Source organism: Aulostomus chinensis, chromosome 10 (assembly GCF_037954235.1).
Source record: "Aulostomus chinensis isolate RoL2024-O1b breed Wild chromosome 10, RoL_Achi_v1.0, whole genome shotgun sequence".
NCBI classification, from domain to species: Eukaryota; Metazoa; Chordata; class Actinopteri; order Syngnathiformes; family Aulostomidae; genus Aulostomus; species Aulostomus chinensis.
This window is the reverse complement of record NC_141329.1, coordinates 12,992,933-13,013,817: the sequence shown is the minus strand read 5'-3', so window position 1 is coordinate 13,013,817 and position 20,885 is coordinate 12,992,933. Positions and strand designations below refer to the sequence as shown.

At 46.5% G+C, this 20,885-nt stretch overlaps 2 protein-coding genes and 1 pseudogene across 7 annotated transcripts in view; 1 reads left to right on the top strand and 2 right to left on the bottom strand.

Annotated features, from left to right (window-relative positions):
• The window catches only part of fat3a (FAT atypical cadherin 3a), a 214,422-nt gene extending 210,321 nt beyond the window's left edge, over positions 1 to 4,101 (top strand). For all 5 annotated transcript variants that reach the window (XM_086216110.1, XM_086216108.1, XM_086216109.1 and 2 more), the window contains one exon: positions 452 to 4,101. In XM_086216110.1, coding sequence (XP_086072236.1) covers positions 452 to 1,077 — 626 coding nt within the window. In that variant the 3' untranslated portion in view covers positions 1,078 to 4,101. The remainder of the gene's footprint in view (positions 1 to 451) is intronic.
• An 11,822-nt stretch (positions 4,102 to 15,923) lies between these two features.
• On the bottom strand, positions 15,924 to 18,256 carry LOC147254457 (uncharacterized). Its single transcript, XM_086215875.1, has 6 exons — positions 17,934 to 18,256; positions 17,486 to 17,734; positions 16,725 to 17,382; positions 16,545 to 16,619; positions 16,100 to 16,320; positions 15,924 to 15,968 (listed from the first exon to the last, which is right to left on the bottom strand). The coding sequence occupies exons 1-4, from the start codon at positions 18,254 to 18,256 to the stop codon at positions 16,614 to 16,616; spliced, it is 1,236 nt and encodes a 411-aa protein (XP_086072001.1). The 3' UTR covers positions 15,924 to 15,968; positions 16,100 to 16,320; positions 16,545 to 16,613.
• LOC147254456 (uncharacterized) lies at positions 17,971 to 20,079 on the bottom strand (annotated as a pseudogene). The gene is made up of 5 exons (XR_015118141.1): positions 20,038 to 20,079; positions 19,589 to 19,845; positions 19,102 to 19,427; positions 18,771 to 18,998; positions 17,971 to 18,660 (listed from the first exon to the last, which is right to left on the bottom strand). The product of XR_015118141.1 is annotated as an uncharacterized LOC147254456 (transcript).
• Between the last annotated feature and the right edge of the window lie 806 nt (positions 20,080 to 20,885).

The window sequence follows — 20,885 nt, the reverse complement described above, 5'->3', positions numbered from 1 at the left end:
AATCTACAAAGATGATTTTTATCATCATTTGCTGTTACATTGACCAAAAGAACAATCTACCATTGATCCATCTAACATGCAGAATCCAATGTTGTTATGTTATGAGCCTTTCAACATGGCCTGAGTGCTGCAATATTCCATGAAGCAAAGCATTCTGTGAACCTGACCCTCAAAGGTTGTGCATGTCACAAATGCTTAACAACCCAATATGTTTTCTGTACAGGTGCTTTGTCATGTGCTTGACCTTCAACACCTGTGTATTGTTGATGTAACTGAGTGCGCCTAGCACGTTTGCTGCATACTGAAGGCATGTGCGCTGCACAGCTCCACATCACAGACTATGTTGGCCTGATCTTAATCTAACATTCAGTAGCTAAGCCATGTGGGGGCTGCTGACCCTGACTCTCAGCAGTCCAGGTTGTGACTAACTACCTTTCCCTCTGCTATCCAGCATATCACTGGGACACGTCAGATTGGATGCCAAGCACCAGGTTATCAGACATCGAAGAGGTGCCGGGCTACGAGGCAGGGCCTGGTGAGGCAGGCTCGGCCCAGCGCCTTGGGGGAAGCACCCGCGAACTAGAGTCAGACTACTACCTGGGGGGCTATGACATCGACAGTGACTACCCCCCTCCTCATGATGAAGAATTCCTGAGCCAAGACCAACTGCCTCCTCCATTACCCACTGGAGAGGACTACCCAGAGCCCTACACACCCCTACCTGCCAACCTGCCAGTTTCCAAGGAAAGCACCTTGAGTTCTGGCAGCACTGGGCATCAGAATGCCAGGCCACATTTTCATCCTAGTCAGTACCTGCCACCCCACCAGCTTCCGTTTGGGGAGACGATGCACGGGGACTTCAGCACTTCAACAAGTGGGGTGACCCCAAGAAATGGGGACACTGATGACTCTGTGTCACTGAATATGCGACTGTCTGTTGGCGCATCATCAGCATCGGACGTGTCGGTCCCGTGCGGGCTGGATGACTCTGAACATGGCAGCGATTTCGACAGTATGGACGAGCTTCGTCGTGGAGTAACCATCATCACTGACTCACAGCAACAAACTGAGGTGTGATTGATTGATTGATAGACCAGTGTAGGGTTTGCTGGGAGGAGCATAGCACTGGTGCAGATGGAATGAGAACGCACAGCAGACATTATAACAGGAAATGAATGCTTTTATTAGCATTTCCGGGTAAGGATCGAAAAACCACATTTCACTTTTGGTCAAGCATTTTAAAATGCATCTTTGTCCAAAAATCAGTGTTATGTTTTACCCATGAACAACAGCGTGTGTTGCCAGTCTTGTCCTAACAGTGGAGAACAGGAGGTATCCTTTCTGTTCCCAGAGGGAGTCAATTGTTTTGTGAAAAGAATGGGATAGAGAATGTGTATAAGAAAGACAAATCCAATAGCAGATGAATTTTTATTGACGTGGTGGAGAAAAAAGAGAAGGGACAATCATGTAAGTGAAAAGGTTGTTGGTGGTTCCCTGCTCCTTCACAGCTGCCCACAGGGCCACTTCTTTCTAAAAACACACACATACTCATTGTGTTTTACTTAATTTTGGATTTGTACACTTTGTAGTGTTCTGAGCTTGTACAGACTTTGTAATATAAAATGAAAAAAATATTACTGGTGATCAGGTATGAAACAATGTTCCGGCCACATTCCCTAAAAACATTTATTTGCCCACACACGCACGCACGCACGCACGCACGCACACACACACACAAGTAGTGTGTGGAAGCAAAGAACTGCTGTAGTTGCTAATATTTGTGATCACATATGCTTCAAATAATATACCTGATGGAAAATATTTAAAATATTAAGCATTCAAAATTGAGTTTTGCTCTGTGGCGATGAAACACCAAAATCTGAGCAGCCACAACTAATCAATGCTTAATAGGCAAAGACATGTTTTTAAACTTATTGAAAACTTGAAGGTCTTTTTGTCGAGCACATACATCATGTAGGCCTTGTCCTCTGAGGACTGTCAGTATTGAGTTCATCCCTTGTGCACGTGCATTGTCATATTGGCGGCTGCTCTTGGAGAGCTACAGCGATTCTCAAGAGTTCAAATATGCAACTAATCACCCAGTTCGACCCAGTTGTTTTTGCATAATGACAGAAAAACCGAACGGCAATCAGCAGTACACAAAGGCCTTGCACATTTGGTGTAGGTTCGGGGAGTTCGTATGAACCGAGGCAGCCAGAGTGCAGTGACAATTAGTACACCTGTAAGTATTTGAAGCGGTAGCAAGGCAGCTACAGAATGAGTCCGTAATTGTGAGGCAGCTCATGCCTCCCAGCTAACTCAAGATTGACTTCAGCGCACATTTTTACTTAACCCTCTGAACCCATAGAGTTGCTCCTGTCACATTTTTACTGATGGTCGGCTCCTTTCTCACTGCAGTTAAATCCTGCACCTCTATAGAAACAGCACAACCATGGCAAGAGGAAGGAAGGAAACGTGTGTCTTGACTTGAGCATAAGACTTTCCTGATGTAGAAACAAAAAAGAATGATTTTCATAATTTATTTTACAAAAAAATCCCATGGGGATAAATATAAGCAATATTGATATTCAGATTTTGAATTGTTCCTCTAAAAACAAGGCCTTGTCAATTATTTATAGATTTTTCACATCGTGCAACTCAGCTTTTTTTTTTTTTTGTTGCAGTCTTTCTAAGCCTTGCCTCCTAAAAGCAATTACTTTTACAGACTTTTAGTTTTTTACAGCATCTAGTTGATGTAAATGTTTCATTTTTGTCGACATTTAAAATAAGACATTTAGGGTAAAGTGAGTTTAATAAAATATCAATGTTCAGCTCAGATTTTTCCTGGCAAAGGAAAAGATAAATTAAAGGACTGTTATAAGTACAACGAGATTTGGTGTAATTTTGACTAATATTTCTTTTAAAAGAAAAATTCCTTTCAAACCTGCTGGCAGGTTTGGGGGGTTCAGGGGGTTAAAAAAGTAGAGCTCATGCACCACTGGTCAGCACGCATTATAATGAGTACCCTCATGATGTTATGTCGTAAAAATCGGAATATTTTTGCGCATTAAAAGGTAGTTCATTATCAAAACTGAAATCTTAAAACATATGTTAGCAACCACAGACATTCTCAGCTTCAGTCAGTTTGTTTTTATGGAAGGATTTTATTATGGCACTCAAGTGATATGATGTTGTCATGATGTTTTTGAGTCAATTTTGCACCATGTTCAAAACCTGCAGTGCTCGATGAAGATATCTCTGTGTAATTATTCGTTCTTCTTCAATAACAGACATTGTAAAAGACACACTGCAACTGTTGAGTTGAACATTTTATGGCAACAAGAACTGACAAGCACCAGCTGCATTCTGCTGTGATTCCTATGACATCCACCCTAATCTGGTTTCCCTCCTTTTGTTTGATCTGTTTAATATAAATCCTTAAACCCCAAATCTTTGCACCCCCAGTCAGAGCCAACTTTCATGACTTCAGCTGTCCTCCAGGACAGACTTCCGATTGTCACTGTATGTACTATAATCTGCCTGATCAACTCGGGCATGCAGCTCTTATTTTCCTTGTAAAAGATGTATGTTTGTGTTTAAATCTGTACAGTGTACATAGCTAGGTTGTTAAAATGCAGATTTTTGTAGATATGGAATTGCAATCCCAAACTGCCTTTGAGTTTTTTGTTGGACTGTTTGATGTGAATGTGGACAATAAGAGAGGGCGGAATATCAATTCTTTTCATTCCTCCACTGTTGCTGACTTATTTTTACTCTTTTAACATTGCTTTTATAATTCCACATGAATGCCATGTCAATATTATAGATGACACATTGCATCCCAGCAGATTTTTTTATTTTTTACTTTTTGCTAAAACATTTTTATGTAAATGAACAACTCATTTGTGCATTTCTGTCATCTCGAATGTTTTGATGATTTTCTAAAGTTCCTTTCTGCTCTGTTAGTTTTCAAAGATATTAGGCAGTATCAAAAATGTCTCCTATCTGCAGAAATTGAGTGTATAAAGTGAGTGCTTTTTTTAATTTTTATTTTTCAATTCAGTGCCGAAAATAAAAAAAAGTTTCTTGCTCACCATGTCACCTGTACTCCATTCCGAGCTAAGGTTCTCCAAAAGATTGACAGCGGTTCCGAATGAGATGTTTAAGCTCACTGAGAAGTTTGTTTTCCTCCCTCCTAAATTACTTCTTTGTGACTCCAGAATACAGAAAGCGCCAGCCACCAGTGCAGTATAGAGGTTGAAGCTAAAGCAACTCACAGCTAATAACAGTCATTCACAATCATTCATGGCAATGGATAAGCCATTGTTTTTAGTCAGTATTAGCTTTAAACTTAATATACTAAAATGACTCTCCTCTATGGAGTCCCAAAGAAGTGATGCAGGCAGGGAAAACATCTTTGGGATGTTAAGACGTGTGTATATCAACCCAGCTGTCTTGACACAGGTAACCGCAGCTGACTTGAGTTAGGCCTCATTAGGCAGAAACTGTGCTCAAGGACTGAGGAGCAACTGACATCAATCTGCTTGCTGTGTAGGTCTGTGTGGCGGCCGACTGAGCTTCAGTCTGCCACTGTGTGTGAAGAACACCATAGGCCAACCAGTTACTCTCACCTGGTGCTGTTCTTGTGAACCCACACATCTCTCACTTGCAGCTGAGCACAAACCACTCTCGCAATGATCCACCAAAGCAGTAAGCACAATTTACTAATGAAAATGTCCTGAAATAAGATTATATTTACTACAAAATCAGACTCTTTACTTTCCACAATATTACTTGTAAAGGGATTCTGTATATGAAGTATAACAATGTTTATTTGCAGTGTACTAACCTGACAGTATCACTACTAATCTGCTGATCACATAGTTCAGTTCACCAGTTATTATGCTTGCAACCTCCTTTTCAGCAAGTATTGTGATTACTTTTTGGTATTGCACACATACACACACTTGCATATGTTTTCACACAATTATCCCTGGCTTTGACCTCTCTATGTGGACCCATGATGTATTTGTCAATATGCTGCAAGAGGTGTGGACTCTGTTTGACTTTACTGTAACAAAAGCAATCAGAGACTGCAAACTCTCCCTAAGGCAAGAAAAACAATGTGCTTTTATCCATATGAACCAGACTGAAATTTAATTGACTGCATTTAATTATGGTGATAAAAAAAACAAACTTGGAGCTGGTACAGAATATAAAGTATATTGTATATTTATAAACTGTGTGTGTACAGTTTAGCACAGCCACAGTTTAAAAACTGCTTTTATTTTTTATTTTTTTTCAAAATACCTTCTCAGCTCTTTAACATGGTTGTCAATGAGTGTTTTAGTGAGTGCACTTGGAGGCAGTTTAATTAAAAAAAAACACACACACAAGTCTTGGACCAATGAGTTTAACAATGACTTATAGAGGACTCATTTCTTGACGTCCTGATAGATTGTCTATGAAGGGTGGAAACTGTTGGGGAACCTCTTCAATGCCCGGCCTCTTAACAACCCATCCATCTGGCAGCATCTAAAATGAAGCATATTATTATCCTGGTGTGTGTTCCCTTTTTTAAACATAAGTTTGTACTCACCCCTTTTTTATATTGGTTTTAATCATTACTTTCCCTTGACACATCTGACTGTTACAGTTGAGAGACAGAATTACTCACAATCAATTATTATTATATTGAGAATAGGAAACCGGTCACCATAATCCTGTAACAGGTGATGCATATCCTCAACAAAATGTATTGACATTCCACCAGTAACTTCCAGGATCTTTAAAATATGAGCCTGGCATTGAAGCCAATAGGAATCCTCCTTCTGGGATCATAAATTACAAACATATCTACATTCTTTCAGGTAGTTATAAAGAGGTCTTTTTGTGGCGCTACAGTCCCACTGACATTTGACAGAGAATAAGCTCCTAAAGTGTTGGCTGACTCCCCAGTGACGCTTGATAGCACTCTCCTGGTGATAGTATATCTCAGAACAAGACCTCACTTCAAGCGCTCAGCATCGATTTAGGAGTAATTTAATATGTTTCGTGAATATCTGATTTGGTACTTGAGTGATTTGAATGGGCCAGCTTTCTTGCACTTAACAAAGCTGATTTTTTGACTGAATGTCATGAACATCCGCATCTACACTGATGCTTCAATATGTAATGACTGGATTCACTCTGAACCGTGTTCCCCAAAGGAAGTGGAGTAGATCACTATGGTAAGTGCAGAACTAACCAGCACCTGAGCAGGTGAATTGTTAACCCAATGACCAATCGGATCAGTGAAAATAGCAGACACTATGATGTGGAACAAAGTAATGAGTTTACATTTAATTAAAATTATTAGTACACATGAAATCCTCCAGAGGGGTTTTCAAGCATAAGCTTAGAAAATGTATACTTGGGAATTTGGGTGAATTGTGTAAATGCTCGTGCTTTCCGTTATAGTGCAATAGCCCCCTTTTCCTTCATCACACTCCTCAGGGTGTCTTCAGAACACTCAACCTAGAACGATAAAATGGAACTTCCCCCTCTCTGGCCTTTTTATAATGACAATTAACCCTTACATGAACCAAGAACTCCAACTTCCTCTTACTTTTTACGACATCAAGCCATTCGTAACTATCCAGATGGCGGTCATCCTTGATCATCAAGAGGAACTTTACACAGAACTTCTTTTCTTTTCTTGCAGCAACTTTTCCTTTAGTAAAGCTTTTTCGGTACACGGAGTTGAACGTGCCTCTCATTTTTTTAGTTCGTGAACGCATTGTTCTGCATAGCATTTAAATTCTTGATTTTCTATTTTTGTAACTCATCATCGATCTCGGATCACGGTCACTATACTGTTGACCTCCCGTTAGCCTCGAATCTCCATCCTGACTAGCGGAGAGAAGCCACCTTGTGCCTGAGAAGAGCATCGCGTCGAGCCAACCAGCAGCCTGACACCAGACGGTGGCGAACCAACGCGCTTCCCTTCTCCATCCAGTGAATCCCAGCGGGAGCCACGGTCATGGAATGTCGTCTTCCCACCAGTTCGTTGGAGAGGTACCATATATTGACGGGAGCAATCCAGCTGAGAAGGTAAGCCGGTTCCGCTGGTTTTTACGGTGTCGCAATAACAAAGATCAGTGCTGCATCTATTCAGGCCTCGGTCTCTCTCTCTCTCTCTCTCTGTCTCACTTCCGCCTGACTCTTAAGAGTCTGCTCAATGTTTGTTCAATAGTTAGGGCCTGAGCCCGGAGTTACAAACTATTATAAAACAGAGATACTACTGTGCAATCATCTGATTTATTCGACTACTACACAATATAAGCAAAGATATTCTATTTATCTAACCGTCTTTGATATAAGATTCACCTTCATAACCAATCAAATATGGACTCCAACACTATAATCCGCTTGCTGTCGCTCGACGCCTCACTCATGGTTGCTGGGGTCTCAAACGCACTCTCATCAACCCAGCCTACTGATGTTTTTAAACTTTTGTTTAACCTCCTATCTTGATCTAACTCTTTTTATTGACACGTTACACAATTTTCATGACCACAAATATAATATAATATAATATATAATATAAAAGTATAAATGGCCCAGCAATTTAATTTTTTGTTCATAAATTAATGTAGAGTGGTCGGAGCAAAGCCTCATGGGTTCTGTGAAGTCGGCGCCGCAAAAGTCGCGGTGTTGTGTTGGTTGGTGCTTACCTCTGCACTGTTAATAAATACATTACTTTTTGTCGTCGGAAGTTAGTTCTATGTGTTGTTTCTTTTTATAATTAAATAATTACAAGTGTTATTTTCAAGTGTCTTTCACATCAAATGTTTGACTCAAAGGGTTTAGCTCCATTGGTAACGAGACTGCTTACCGTGGTCACATCCCAGGTTCGATTCCAAAACATGGCAATTACAGTAGTTTGTGTTTTCTATATCATTATTATTGCACATGGAAATCTCCATTAAAAATATCAATTAACTTCGTTCATTATATCATTAGTATTAGGCTAATAACCTTATTATCATAATAGGCTAATAATATTATTTTTAGATTACAAAAATGCAGATCAAGCTGGGATCGCACCCCTCACCATCCAATCATTAGATGGCTGTGCAGCCACAGCACCTGACACAGTCATGGACACTTGATGTATGGTGTGTGTCATCATAGTAATAATAACACAAATGTCAGCCAAATAAATAACTGAAATGTTAATATTTTTCCCTTTAAGATGTGCCACATATACCTTTTTTATTATAGGTTACAAAGACATGGCTTCCAGGAGTTATTGGACCAAGCGTAGACACACATTAAGAATCCTTAATTCCCTCGCTTCACCATCTTCAGCCCAAGAGACTGATGGAAGTGAGATGTTTGAGGATGTGAATCAGGAAACTAATCCAGCCCAGAACAATGAGGAAGATGTTTTCAAGGACTGCTTAAGCTTATTTGATGACTGTGGCCACAGTTTGGATGCGAGTTATACTGTGGAATATGGTAATAGAGTATGTTATGGTGAAAATACAGACAGTGGTGATGAGAGTGATACAGTGGGATTTAATGAAAATACAGACAGTACGAATGAGAGTGAAGATGAATGTGCAAAACTGGCACAGGTGCTAGGCGAATGGGCCCTGAGGAATGATGTTCCGCAGAACACCCTCTCAGATCTCCTCTGTGCACTCCAGGAGTTCCACCCAGATTTACCAAAGCAGGCACGCACCTTGCTACAAACTGCAAAACTAGTGGCAAATGTTAAAAACATGGCAGGAGGAGAATACTTATAGAATACTTTAGTTTGGGCTGCCATTGCGGGGCCAGCACTAAGGGGCCAGTGTATTGCCAATGAGCAAAGTCTTACAGGCCCGGTGCGGGCTGCCCACTTGGGCCCCCTAGACCAGCCCACACTGGGCCCCCTAGACCGGCCCACAAAGGCCCAGTGGGCCTGCTTGCTGGGAGGTCACCGGCGGGAGAGGGGTGAGGTGTACCATTGGTTTCAATGGGGGGGCAAGAGAAGTTCTGTTTTGCAAGGAATTGTTTCTTTATTAGGGCCTGAGCCCCGAGGTACTCTGGGGCGAAGACCCAATCATGTTTGCTCGGCAGAGCAACACAGTAGGAGCAGTAAAAACACAAAAAACACACACTAAACAGTGTCCCAGCCCAAAAAAAAAACAAGGGGGTACTCGGGGAGACAGGCCGGAGCCGGTTTTCCCATACACACCCATTCAAAACCTGGTATTAAATGTTACTGCTCGCAGAAATGAACTAAATATTTAAGGCCTGAGCCCGGAGGTACTCCGGGGCGAAGACCCTATTATGTTTGCTCGACACACTCGCCACTTCAGAACTTAATTTGACCTCCTAAACATGTTCAAACACTCACCAAATTTGGTACACACATTGGGTGTGGCAAAAAATTTTTTCATTTCACAAAAAAAAAACAGTGCTCTACTCAATAGCGCCACCTAGATACACAAAAAACCCTGCCACAGCCTGTAGGAATACAGACATGGGACCAACACCGTTCTACTCGTCTCATCAAGACGGAAAAATCATACACAGACAACCCTGACCTGACTCTATCTAACAGGACGTCCACAATTTGGGAACGAATGTCCAATTTTTGACGATTTTGCGCCCCGAACAAACGCTATCTCCTCCTAGGGCGTTACTGGTATCGCTTCCAAAACTTAATACATGACTCTCAAAACTCTGCTGATTAAAAGTTGTTAAAAACTTTTTATATAGCGCAAACGGTTTGGATTTTATTATCCCTCAAATTAGGGGAGACGCTTTCTACACTTTTCATCTTACAATGCAAACCAATGGGGAACCTGTCTCTTCTCATGGTACATACTCTCAAACACTCGCTTCTCACATGCAATTTGGCACTCCCATAGTTTCAAAATACACACCACTGTATTCCTGACAAAAATCCCTACAAAAATATGGTATTATGTTCCACTTTTGGCCAACACATGCAGACCTATTTGATTTTGAATCACTAAAAATTTCCAAATCCTCCTCTGCTCTCCACTCTGACACAGATCAAAGACAGAGCAGGGGAGGGGTTCTTAAAGGGTAAACAAAGTAAACAAAACTGTAAAAATGAGGACTTTTTTTTACTCCCCAAACAAAATCTATCTCCTCCTAGGGCATTAATGGTATCACTTCCAAACTTTCACACATGACTCTCCCAAATGTGCTGATTAAAAGTTGCTCATAACTTTTATATAACTCACTCAGTTTCCATTTTATAAGCACTCAAAGTGGGGGAGACACATTTCTCGCTTACAATGGAACCCCATGGGGAGGTCGTGTCCTCTCAGGGTACATACTCTCAAACAAACGCTTCTCACGTGTAAACTAAACCTGCCACAGCTTTAAAAAACCACACCACTGAATTCCTGACAAAAATCCCTACAAAAATATGGTATTATGAGTCACTCTTGACCAACGTATGCCGACTTATTCAGCTTTTACACACTACAATTCTGTTGATCCTCCTCTCTCTCCACTCTAGCACAGATCAGAGACAGAGCAGTGGGGGAGGGGTTCTTCAAGGGCCAGCTCTCAGCTCTGCTCTCCACTCTATTACAGATCAAAGACAGAGAAGCGGGGGAGGGGTTCTTAAAGGGCCAGCTCTCAGCTCTGCTCTCACTCTCTGATCAGACTCAGGCTTCTAACTCCAAAACTACAAGGCCTACAAACTTGACCAATACACCGTTGGATTTTGGCCGGCGTTTGGCACCCGGCCTCGGGTGCGCAGAGGCTTAGGCCCTAATTAAAGCTGCAAGCAGCAGAGGTACTCCGGGGCGAAGACCCTATTATGTTTGCTCGTCTTTCTTTCTTCTTCCGCCACTTTGAGGCTTAATTTGACCCCTAAACATGCATGAAATTCGCTGAAATTTGGCACACGTCTGGTCCGGCTAAAAATTTAATATTCTACCAAAAAAAAAATCCAAAAACATCAATAGCGCCACCTGGGGAACGACAAACACAAACAAAATTTCAAAGCCCCATAACTGCTTTTACGAATGTCCGACTGACATGGAAACGAACACCGTTCTATTCGTCTCATCAAGAGAAAAAAGTCCCGCGCTGACACCCCTGACCTAACTACAGGACGTCCACAATTTGGACAAAACTGTCAAAACAGCTCTCAACTCTGCTCTCACTCTCTGATCAGACTCAGGCTTCTAACTCCTAAACTACAAGGCCTACAGATTTGACAAATACACCGTTGGATTAGGCCCGGCATCAGCAACCCCGCCGCGGCCGCACGGAGGCTCAGGCCCTAACAACGCTGCTTGCGGCTTTAATTTTTCTGTTGTTTGTAGGTCACTATTGTTCATACCGCACACCTTTTTTAATTGCTACCTTTGCCGTCCACTTCATCATCTTCCTCCGTCATCTTGTAACTCATGTCTGATCCTCCACATGTGCCTTAATTGCTTTGCTTGAACTATTATTCTATTTCATGATTTCCTTCTTTTATATTCAAATCTATATAAAACTCTAGGAATGTCACAACTCGTTTTTATTTTTGAATGTAAGCCACTGATCCGCAAAGAACTCATTGATAAACTATAATCTGAGACTGATCGTGTCTTGTTGGACGAAACTAAATTACAACAAGTGATGCCCCGAGTAACAACTGTGTTAACATCCTAAAGATACATCATCATCATCAGCTTATCAAGTCGCTACACTGTTCTTTGTGTTCACACTTAACACTTACATACCTAATAGTTTACAATTATTTCTGTTTGTTTAGTGTGGCCATAGTTTTATTGGATTCACTAATGAGTCATGTGGAGGATTAAAAATCCATTATTAATTCAAGACATCTAAGGGTGAGTAACCGATATGTGGTCCCTTCTGGGTGAAGTACCACTTTATGAAGTGAGATGTGGAATTGCTTGCTTTTTCTACAGTTGAATGGTTTGAGGAGTCTTGTATATCATGTGTAACTGACTTCTTCTGCCTGTTAGTTTCACATTCGTTCATTAGAGTTACATGGTGGATGCGCCATGGCTACAGCGCACCAGTACACTTGGTCTTCATGCACACTAAATGGACAACGGGTTGGTGCATGCTTTCTTCAGTGTTGTCCAACCAGCTTGGTCTGCCTCTGTGCCTTGCAGAATGGTGTTGATCAGGGAGTTGTGACTGACATGTAGCCATGCCAGCCCAGTTCTCATCCCTCAGCTCAAGCAAAGAAGGCACCTGCCCAGTAGCTGCAAAATCATCTGTTTTGGGTCTGTAGATATTCACTGTTGTCTCAATGGCATTGATATCAGAAATCTGCCTTACAGATAAATGATGGTAGAGATATTCGTTCACGGGAGTCGGAGCACGGACACTTCTTGTCTTAAATCATATGGGGCAAAGACAACTTGATAGAGTTGTGATTAATTTAAACGATGGTTGTTAAAGTTTGGCAAGTGGTTTGTACATGTATATTTTCACAGTATCGATTTAATCAATTCTTTACCATTTGAAATGATTTTTTGATCGTTACACCCCTAATTACGATACTTTGGTGTGTTGTGCAGTATTATGCTTTTTACTCTCTCTTCTTCCTTTCATTATGAGTGTGACTCTTGTAGATAATATGGGACATTACAAGATTTATTCTTTGTATACAGACCAACATGTACATATACACACACCAGGCATCATTCCATCAATAGCCATTTACCCTGGACGTACTGGCCTCAGGTGTAGAGAAATAAAATAATCAATCATTGTAAATCCAGAGCTCTACTTCTAGATATCGCCGGCAGAAGCGGATGACAGAGGAGAGAAAGAAATTTTCCAGCCATCGTTTCGGTGAAGTGTATGGAAACACTTTGGCTTTTATAAAGACAGGGGTTTTAAATTAGTTGGTCGCTGTTTGTAGAATATGTAAATGTCAAAAAACAACGGCAACACGACTAATCCGTTCAACCACCTACTGAGGTACCATGGGATTTTGCACCGGCCGGCCGATCAGGACCGTCCAGGCAACTCCTCCCGCATTACCACTGCTGCAGCAGAGCAAGGTACAGTAACACCAGCTCTGCAGGAAGCTCGAGTGTTGCTAGCGTGTTTACAAAGAAACTCGGCCGAAACTCAGCTCAGGCAAAAGAAATTACCCTAAAGCCCCTTTCACTCTGCACCAAAAATGCGGGTGAACACGGGTGTTTGGGCACTCTGAAATGGTCGACTCGGGTGTTTAGAGGCTCACCTCGGTGCTGCTTGGCTCTCCTGCAGTGTGAAAAAGGCAATCCACATTGTCTCAGGTTTCCCGCGACCTTCCTGTTGCATGCTGATTTTGTCACTGTGCCACCTGTCAGGCTGTCATTTTGGAAGCTCTGGAAAAAAATAAAATAAAAAATTGGGCTGGGCTGCGTGAGCTGCTCACACCTCTCTCAATAAAGTTTTGGCCTCTGCTATACGAACAGTCTTCCTGTTGACGTCCCAGAGACTCTACTTCACTCCTTTTTTTCAAACAATTCAAATGTGTATGAATTAATCTACGTGAATTCATCTATGTCATGCTTGGGGACTCCCACCAATCAAGAAACCCTAACCAGTACTGTGCAAGTGCCACGGTGTTTATAAACAAGTTGTATCGCGATCTTGCACATCTTTTTTATCAGTCATGGCAGAGCACTTGCAAGATAGTGAAGTCTGCGAGCTGCTCACCATCCACGGTGAATTGGAGATTCAGCGGCAGATTTCTGGAACCATACGGGACACAGTGATTTATGGGAACATCACGGGGCCGGCGGGCGTGCCGCGGAAGGGCCGGGTTTTGCCCGCCGACCTAACATTATCTGCTTTTCAGGAAGGAACGCACCGGAGCGGCCCTGATCGTCCACCCCCGGCCTGAGAACAGGCAACCGGGAGGCCGGATTGGAATGATACGCCCCAGCCAGCCTCCCCATTGGCCGCTCGCCCCGGCGGCGAAGGACCAACGGGAGCGCCGCTATTGAAATTAGCCACGCGCCGGCTTGGAGAGGACTCGGAGGCGCAGTTATTTGTGGCGGAGCCCGAGGGAGGCGCTGTTCGTCGCGGTTTATCAACCGTCCCTATGTGTAATAGATATATATATCTATGGTAAATGGACTCAATTTTATATAGCGCTTTTCTACCTTAGCGGTAGCGCTTTACAGTGTCATCTCAGTCACCCATTCACACACACACTCACACACTGATGTTGGAGGCTGCCATGCAAGGCGCCAACCTACTCATCAGGAGCAATTATGGGTTCAGTATCTTGCTCAAGGACACTTTGACATGGTCACTGGGGTTGGGGATCGAACCAGCAACCCTTAGGTTGCTAGACGGCCTCTCTACCCCTGAGCCATGCTGCTCACTTATATATATCTATATATATTGTAGATACATTTATATATATATTTGCTTTAACTGTAGATAAATTTATACATATATTTGCTTAAACTAGAGTGCAGGAAACACAAGGCAGTGAAGCATAGACCAGATTGTATAAGAGTGGACACAGGTGAAAGGTCACAACAGGGAATAGCAAGAGTGTAGCTCATGGCTAGCATCACTTCCTCAAGCTATTGTGTCCCCAGAATTGCTACAGTAGCATGAAGTAGTGGGAGTCAGACGTAGATAAGCGCAAGGTCGTGAATCAGGAAAAGAGGGTTTTTTGTCTTCACAGTTGCAACAAAGAAGTCTACCATGGGAACAGATGGTGCTGGCACGCGGTCAGACGAAGAATCTGCAAAATGACATGAAGATCAAAAATACACACTTGCATGCAGAAGCGATCACATAAGCACCTCCTTGTAACACATAAACCTGGAGAGATAGTTAGATCGTTGGACCCAACGCCAGGGACGACGCATCTGCGTATGCTGACTCCAGGATAGGGGAAGACGATCTCCAGAGCTCTGTATTCTTTTCTGTTGATCTTAATAAATTCTTGTGAACTAACTAGGTGTCCTCTCAAGATTTTGAACAGCGCAATATATACTCTGTGGGTCCTTCTGATTGATTAATTATGACTTGTTGAAAAATTCCTACAATATCTATATAGATATCAATACATATAGATTTGTTATTAATGTTTATGTTATAAATAAATAAAAACCAACTATCAAAGTACGACAAGCAAGAAAAACACAAGAGCAGAGCTTTGCAACACCGATATATTTTATTTCCCAAAATAAAGGACACTGGAAGAATCGCGACAGCCATGTTCTCTTTCTCTGTGCCTCAGTTGTTCTCTCTCTGGCCAGCTCTTTTCCTGGCCTGCCAGAGGTCAGGGTGCAGTCCCTGCAACAGGGCACAGAATTTGTCTGTGGTTTTGCCGCCGCCGCTCGCAAGACCGCTGAAAGTACTGTGCCCGTAGCCTTTCCTCAGCGACAGGCCACAGAGCTGGCAGACGTGGATATTGTGAGGCTTGTGGGTGTTTGCAGGGACTCGCCAACCCTCCACCTCCTCGGCGACCTGCTTCCTGATACGCCAGGGGGTGGTTCTGGGGACGGACGGCACGTGGCTCTGCCACTGTTATTGTAGCCACTGCTCAGCAGTCCTCTGTCCCCCATTCTCCATCGGGCAGAAGAAGTGCCCCCGGTAGAAGGTGTGGTCCGAGTTCAGGTGCTGGGGTTGCCCGCAGATGTTGCAGGGGTTCCCCGGGGCCATGGCTCGGTCGATCTGGGCGAGGAGCTCCCTGTCCTTCTCCTCCTTATTCTTCCTCCTGTGTAGGGTCACCCTGGTGGGGAGCCTGGCGGACGAGGGGGGGGGGGGGGGAGCGGACGGTTGCATGTGGGAGGGCGACACGGCAAGCTCTGGCAGCGACGGCTGGCTGGAGGAGGAGGAGGAGGCCAAAGATTGCAGCCGTCGGCGCTTGCGGCTCTTGGGCAGCTGCCCCCTGCTGCCGCTTGTGGCATCTCCTTCCTCTCCCTTCCCTGGCTGGCTCCATACGTCAGAGGAGGTGAACCCTGTAAAAGACACACAAGTATTAATAATATTCCGCACGGAGCGACACACGCAGCCAGCCGTGTACTGCGCCCATACTGTCTAGTCCCTTTTATAAGGGAAAAATAAACAGTACTCAAGCTGCTGTACACACCTCAATCAGAGTCCTCCTCCTCCTCCAGGTGTTTGGCCTTAAACAGACGCTTCCTTGGCTCCATCACGAAGGCTAACGCAGAGAGCAGAGGTGGTTTGGGCTGTTTTTAAAAGACTTCACTCTGGGCTCGTCAGCCTGCTCACACCTCTTCAGCCAGCAAAGCAGGGGCCAGTCGTTCGGCGGGGCAGGAGGAAGGCAAATGCGTGAACGGCTGCCATCTCCTGGAAGAAAAAGGTGTCGTCAGAGACAAAGACATTTCCAGGAAAGTGCTCAATCTGGATGTCGGGTGATCTACTTAAAGTGCAAATATTGAGTGTTTGCAGGGAGGGGGTCCACCGTCACAGTGTCAAAGAGAAGCACAAGCGTGAAACCCGCTAGACAGACAGTACAGCTGTCAAAGATCACGCAGACCGACAAGGTTTAGACACTGTAAGTAAGCAAGTACCTGTCAGCTGGATCTCCGGGGTCCCGGTGCGACGGATCGGATGCGGGAGGCAGAGTGGGGCCGGCCATGTTACTTCTGCAGATGATGACGACGACGAGAACAAAGTGTTGGCAATGAACAACAAAACAACAACATCAACAATACAATTTATTTTTTTGTCAAGGAAATTGACCAACTCACCTTTTTGGGGTCCTTGCTCCTCTTCTCTGCCAGCCAGTCCTCCACGGAGCGACACTCAGCCCGAGAGCAGAAGGGCTCTCCTCCGTAGCAGCTGTTGCCATACTCTTTTGTTTTCGGCTGGCCACAGCGCGAGCACAGGAACTGCGATGGGGACTTCCTGGGCTTTTTGAGGACGAGAGCACCTTCTTCCAGGGCCTGTCGCGCCTGCTCCTTGCACTGCCTCCTGTAGAAGACTGTGCTGCAGGGTACAGGATGTGAGGAGGTGGAGGCGGACGGTGCGGAGGCGGACGGTGCGGAGGCGGCGGCAGATGCTGATGGAGCCTGAGAGGCGGAGTCCGATGGTGCTTGAGAGGTGAAGGCCAATGGCGCCTGAGAGGCGGAGGCCAATGGAGCGGTGGAAGAGGAGGGGGGGGGGGTGATGGAACCTGCGAGGTGGAGCCTGATGCAGCAGCAGATGGGGTGGCAGTGGAGGAGGCAGCGGTGGCTGCTGCTGCTGCAATGGTAGTGGCATAGGCCTGGAGGGCACAGAATACTTGGGGTGCTAGGAGCCCACAGTGTGTGACTGCCCGACCAGACATGTTCTCCGGATGCTGCATTTCCAGAGGTTGGAGGGGCAGCGGTGGCTTGTGTCCCAGCCAACTTGCAGCGCTTGTTGTACCTGCCGCGGACAGAGAAGAGCCGACGATGAGGATGGGGGAAAAAAACAGTTAAGTCTCGACAATCGCCGCATGGACACGATGAAGAGAGCGCGGGACTCTTACCACTGCACCAGACTCCGCTGGTTGACGTGGAACAGCTGAATGGGGGTGGCCGCAATGAGGTTAGGACTGTGGAGTACGTTGTCCCTGATGATGGTGTAGTCCCTCATGACACCGCCCCAGCGGTTGATCTGTACCCCGGTGAACTTCCGGCCCTCCTGGTGGATGCGGGACAGCTCCACAAACATCGCTTCCACCAACCGGCTGATGCTGGGAAGCTGCGCCGCACCTTCCCCCTGTCCGAGGTAGGACCTGAGCGGGGAGCAGAGAGAGACGAGAATCCATACCTTTGCCGTGTGTTGTAAAACTATTATTGAAAGCAATTGTTAACTTCATTGTTCATAATGTTTCCTGAAACCGCTGATGAGCAGTTTGCCAATAGAAATGACCAAACAAACATCTGCAGATGACATATGAAGAGGTGACCTGTGAAATTCTCAAGACATCCCACTTGACGCTGTCCACGCCTGCAGTGCTCGCGTGCCTGGAGGGTCCAGCCTTGAAACGGCCACGCACGAGCCATTCCTGGTGGTGGGGAGGGAAGGAGCCTTGTCGGGGTCGTGCAGCTTCTGCCAAAGCAATCTCCCTCACCTGCCGCTCCGTGACAAAGGCCCTGTGGCGCAGCTTCACCAGGGCACGTGCCAGGCGCACCACAGGAGGCAGGCAGGGGTGCGCCAGGCTGAGGCTGTTGTGGCGGGGGCAGCAGCAGATCGAACAGATGAGTGGCAGAGAAGAAACCGATGTCCGCCAGATCCTCCTCCTCCTGCTCCTCATCTTGGTACCCCTCGTCAGGCATCTCAGCCACCTGGTCCAGCTGGTTCAGCTGGTCCGGAGTATCTGGATCCAGGCCGGTCTGTGAGGTCCCAGAAGGAGTCCAGCAGCTCCTGGATGAGCCGCTCCATCTCTCGGGCTTCCTTGGTCCTACGGCGGCAGTGGCGGGCCAGCTCTTTGGGCATGGGTGTCACCCTTGCGTCCCTCCCGTGCTGGGACCGCTTGGCCTCCACCAGGCGGGCCACATCCTCGCCGTCCCACTCAAACACAGCCAAGGACAAGCGGGCCATAAAGGTAGGGTACAGCTGGTGGCTGTCGGTGGTGACGCCTCTAGCGAAGCGGCGCATGAGGTGCCACACATCCAGGCGCACCGCTAGCTGCTCCCAGCCTGTGAACATGGCCACCACCTGCAGAAGGAGAGGAAGATGCTTTGGAGGAGGAAAACTTGACATGTGTACACAAGCACCAACACTCTCTCTCACACATACACACACACACACACACTTGCACCCCTTACTTTGCAACGTGCGCCGCCCGTGGCACAGCAGTCCCCGTCCACATACAGGATCTGGGGAGGGTCCCGTCCAGCCTCCCTGTATCTCCGCACCAGCCCGTCCGCCATGGGCGCAAGCCCGTCCCCCTCGGCGGCGGTGAGGATTGAGACGAGCACCTGCACATGCTCATTGACCACACTGGTCACCCACTCGGCCGTCCCTGTGCCTTTCCCCACAAGCTTCTTGGTCATCTGCGATGGAGGAGAAATATGAGTAATTCCCTCCAGTTTTTTTTCCCCCTCCCAGTCACCCGTCAGCGGCAGTCGGTCCACGTTTGACCAAAAATGTGACAGCTTGCCTTTTTGAGTCCATCTTTAAGATGTCCCCAAAGATGGACGTGACCCTGGCTTTGGTCTCCGTCAGACAAGGGACGGCTTCTCGTACGTAGACAGAGAGGAGCCAGTGGACGGAGGGTACCAGGTGCATGGGTGGGAGCGACGCGCCCAGGCTGTTGTTGAAAACCCGGTACCCCAAGCTTGCGCAGGACCGACAGGTATAACATGGACCTGGTCATCCAGTCCCGTCAGTGCTGCTCCTCCAGGTAGGCGCGGAGGCGGGACGCCGAGTGTCCCAGGGTGCGCTCCTTAAGCTACCCGATGACCGCTTTGTCACAGGACAGCCTGTCGAAGGAGGATGGAAGAATTGAATGTCAAACAGGCATTATCATATGACACCCCAACACCACCACCACCAACAACAACAAGTGTTATGACAGTAAAACACTGTCAGTATTCAGGCCTGCGTTTTTATGCAGGTGTGCTGTCCTGTCGCCGCCGCTTACTTGTAGGTGAGGACGGCCGTGAACATTTCCTGGTGGGGCTGGGCCAGCTGCTCCACGACGCAAGGCGCCCAGGCTGCGTACTTGTGCGGGCACGAACCACAATCGAGGTACTCAGTGCCCATGAAGTACCAGCTGGTGGTGTCCAGGACCCTCCGCACCGTCCTGGAGAGCCCGGCTCCAACCAGTCGGCGGCCGCAGTTGGGGCACACCAACTTGTATGCCCACAGCTTGTAGGGTAGCCAAAGGAAGAAGCGGCTCTAGCAGAAGGCGTGGTGAGACGGGGGGGCTGCACGTACAGCGGACGGGGCCCGGGGGGGGGGGTGCCTCCAGCCCTTGGGCAGCAGCTGCAAGCCTCACATTGATCAGTCAGCGGTTACGTCGAGACACCCATCTCTCGCTTTTAGGTTTCAGCTCTTTGACACGGGTGAGATAAATCTGTACCTGTGCACCGGTGGAGGATGGGGCAGGGGTCTCAGGCTGTCCTCCTTCATCCCCTGCGGGCTCGCAGCGGGAGCAGGGGTCTGGAACAGGGAGGGTTTGGGTGGAGGGACAGCTGGCCCGGTGTCACCAATCTCTGTATATGACACACAGACACAAAAGTGTCACACACCAGAACGTACACACACACACACACACACACACACCACGAGTCAATATTCACTTACGAGACTCCACTTCCATGGCGCTGTTGAGGAGATCTGTGTCCGAAGGCTCCGAGGGGTCGACGGATGCGGCGCCTCCAATCCCACACGGAGGATAAGTACACAAGTCAAGTGCGCTCACACGTGCGAAATGTGTAGAAACAGGAGGAACTTACTGGATGAGGGCTGCTGTGCCGGCTGGTGGGAGGAGGACACCGCCAAAGCTTCCACATTCCTGCCCAGTATGTACGTCTGGAGCACATACAGGCCTCACCTTCTGCCTCTTCACCCACTGCACATAACTGTAGACAGTGAGACAACAAACACTCAAGGCCTGGCTGTCCCGTCACTTTAACCGGATGTGCACCTCAAGAGAGCAACACTTACGATCTCCTTTCGCCGAGGGGGGAGTCGTAAGGGTCTTGCAGGGTCACCTTGGAGTGGGCCCCGACACCCACGACGGCCCCATCCATGCCGTGCACCAAGGAGTGCCGCACGCACATCCTGCGCCTCTCAATGGTGGCGGCCATTTCCGGAAAGAGGCGTGCGTAGGAGGCAAGGGCATCCTTGTTGGCAGCCAGGGGCGACTCGCTGGTGTCCCCGCTGTCCCTCTCCTGCAGGTGAGCAGCCACGAGGCTGCTGGCGTAGCCAACATT

What these genes read in the sequence shown, in the direction of transcription:
- LOC147254457 (XM_086215875.1), bottom strand. Translation starts at nt 18,256, where the DNA reads ATGAGGAGCAGGAGGAGGAGGATCTGGCGGACATCGGTTTCTTCTCTG. An exon ending in GCAGGCGTGGACAGCGTCAA is followed by an intron (nt 17,735 to 17,933) that starts GTGGGATGTCTT and finishes CTCCCCGCTCAG; the next exon opens with GTCCTACCTCGGACAGGGGG. An exon ending in CAGCGGAGTCTGGTGCAGTG is followed by an intron (nt 17,383 to 17,485) that starts GTAAGAGTCCCG and finishes TGTCCGCGGCAG; the next exon opens with GTACAACAAGCGCTGCAAGT.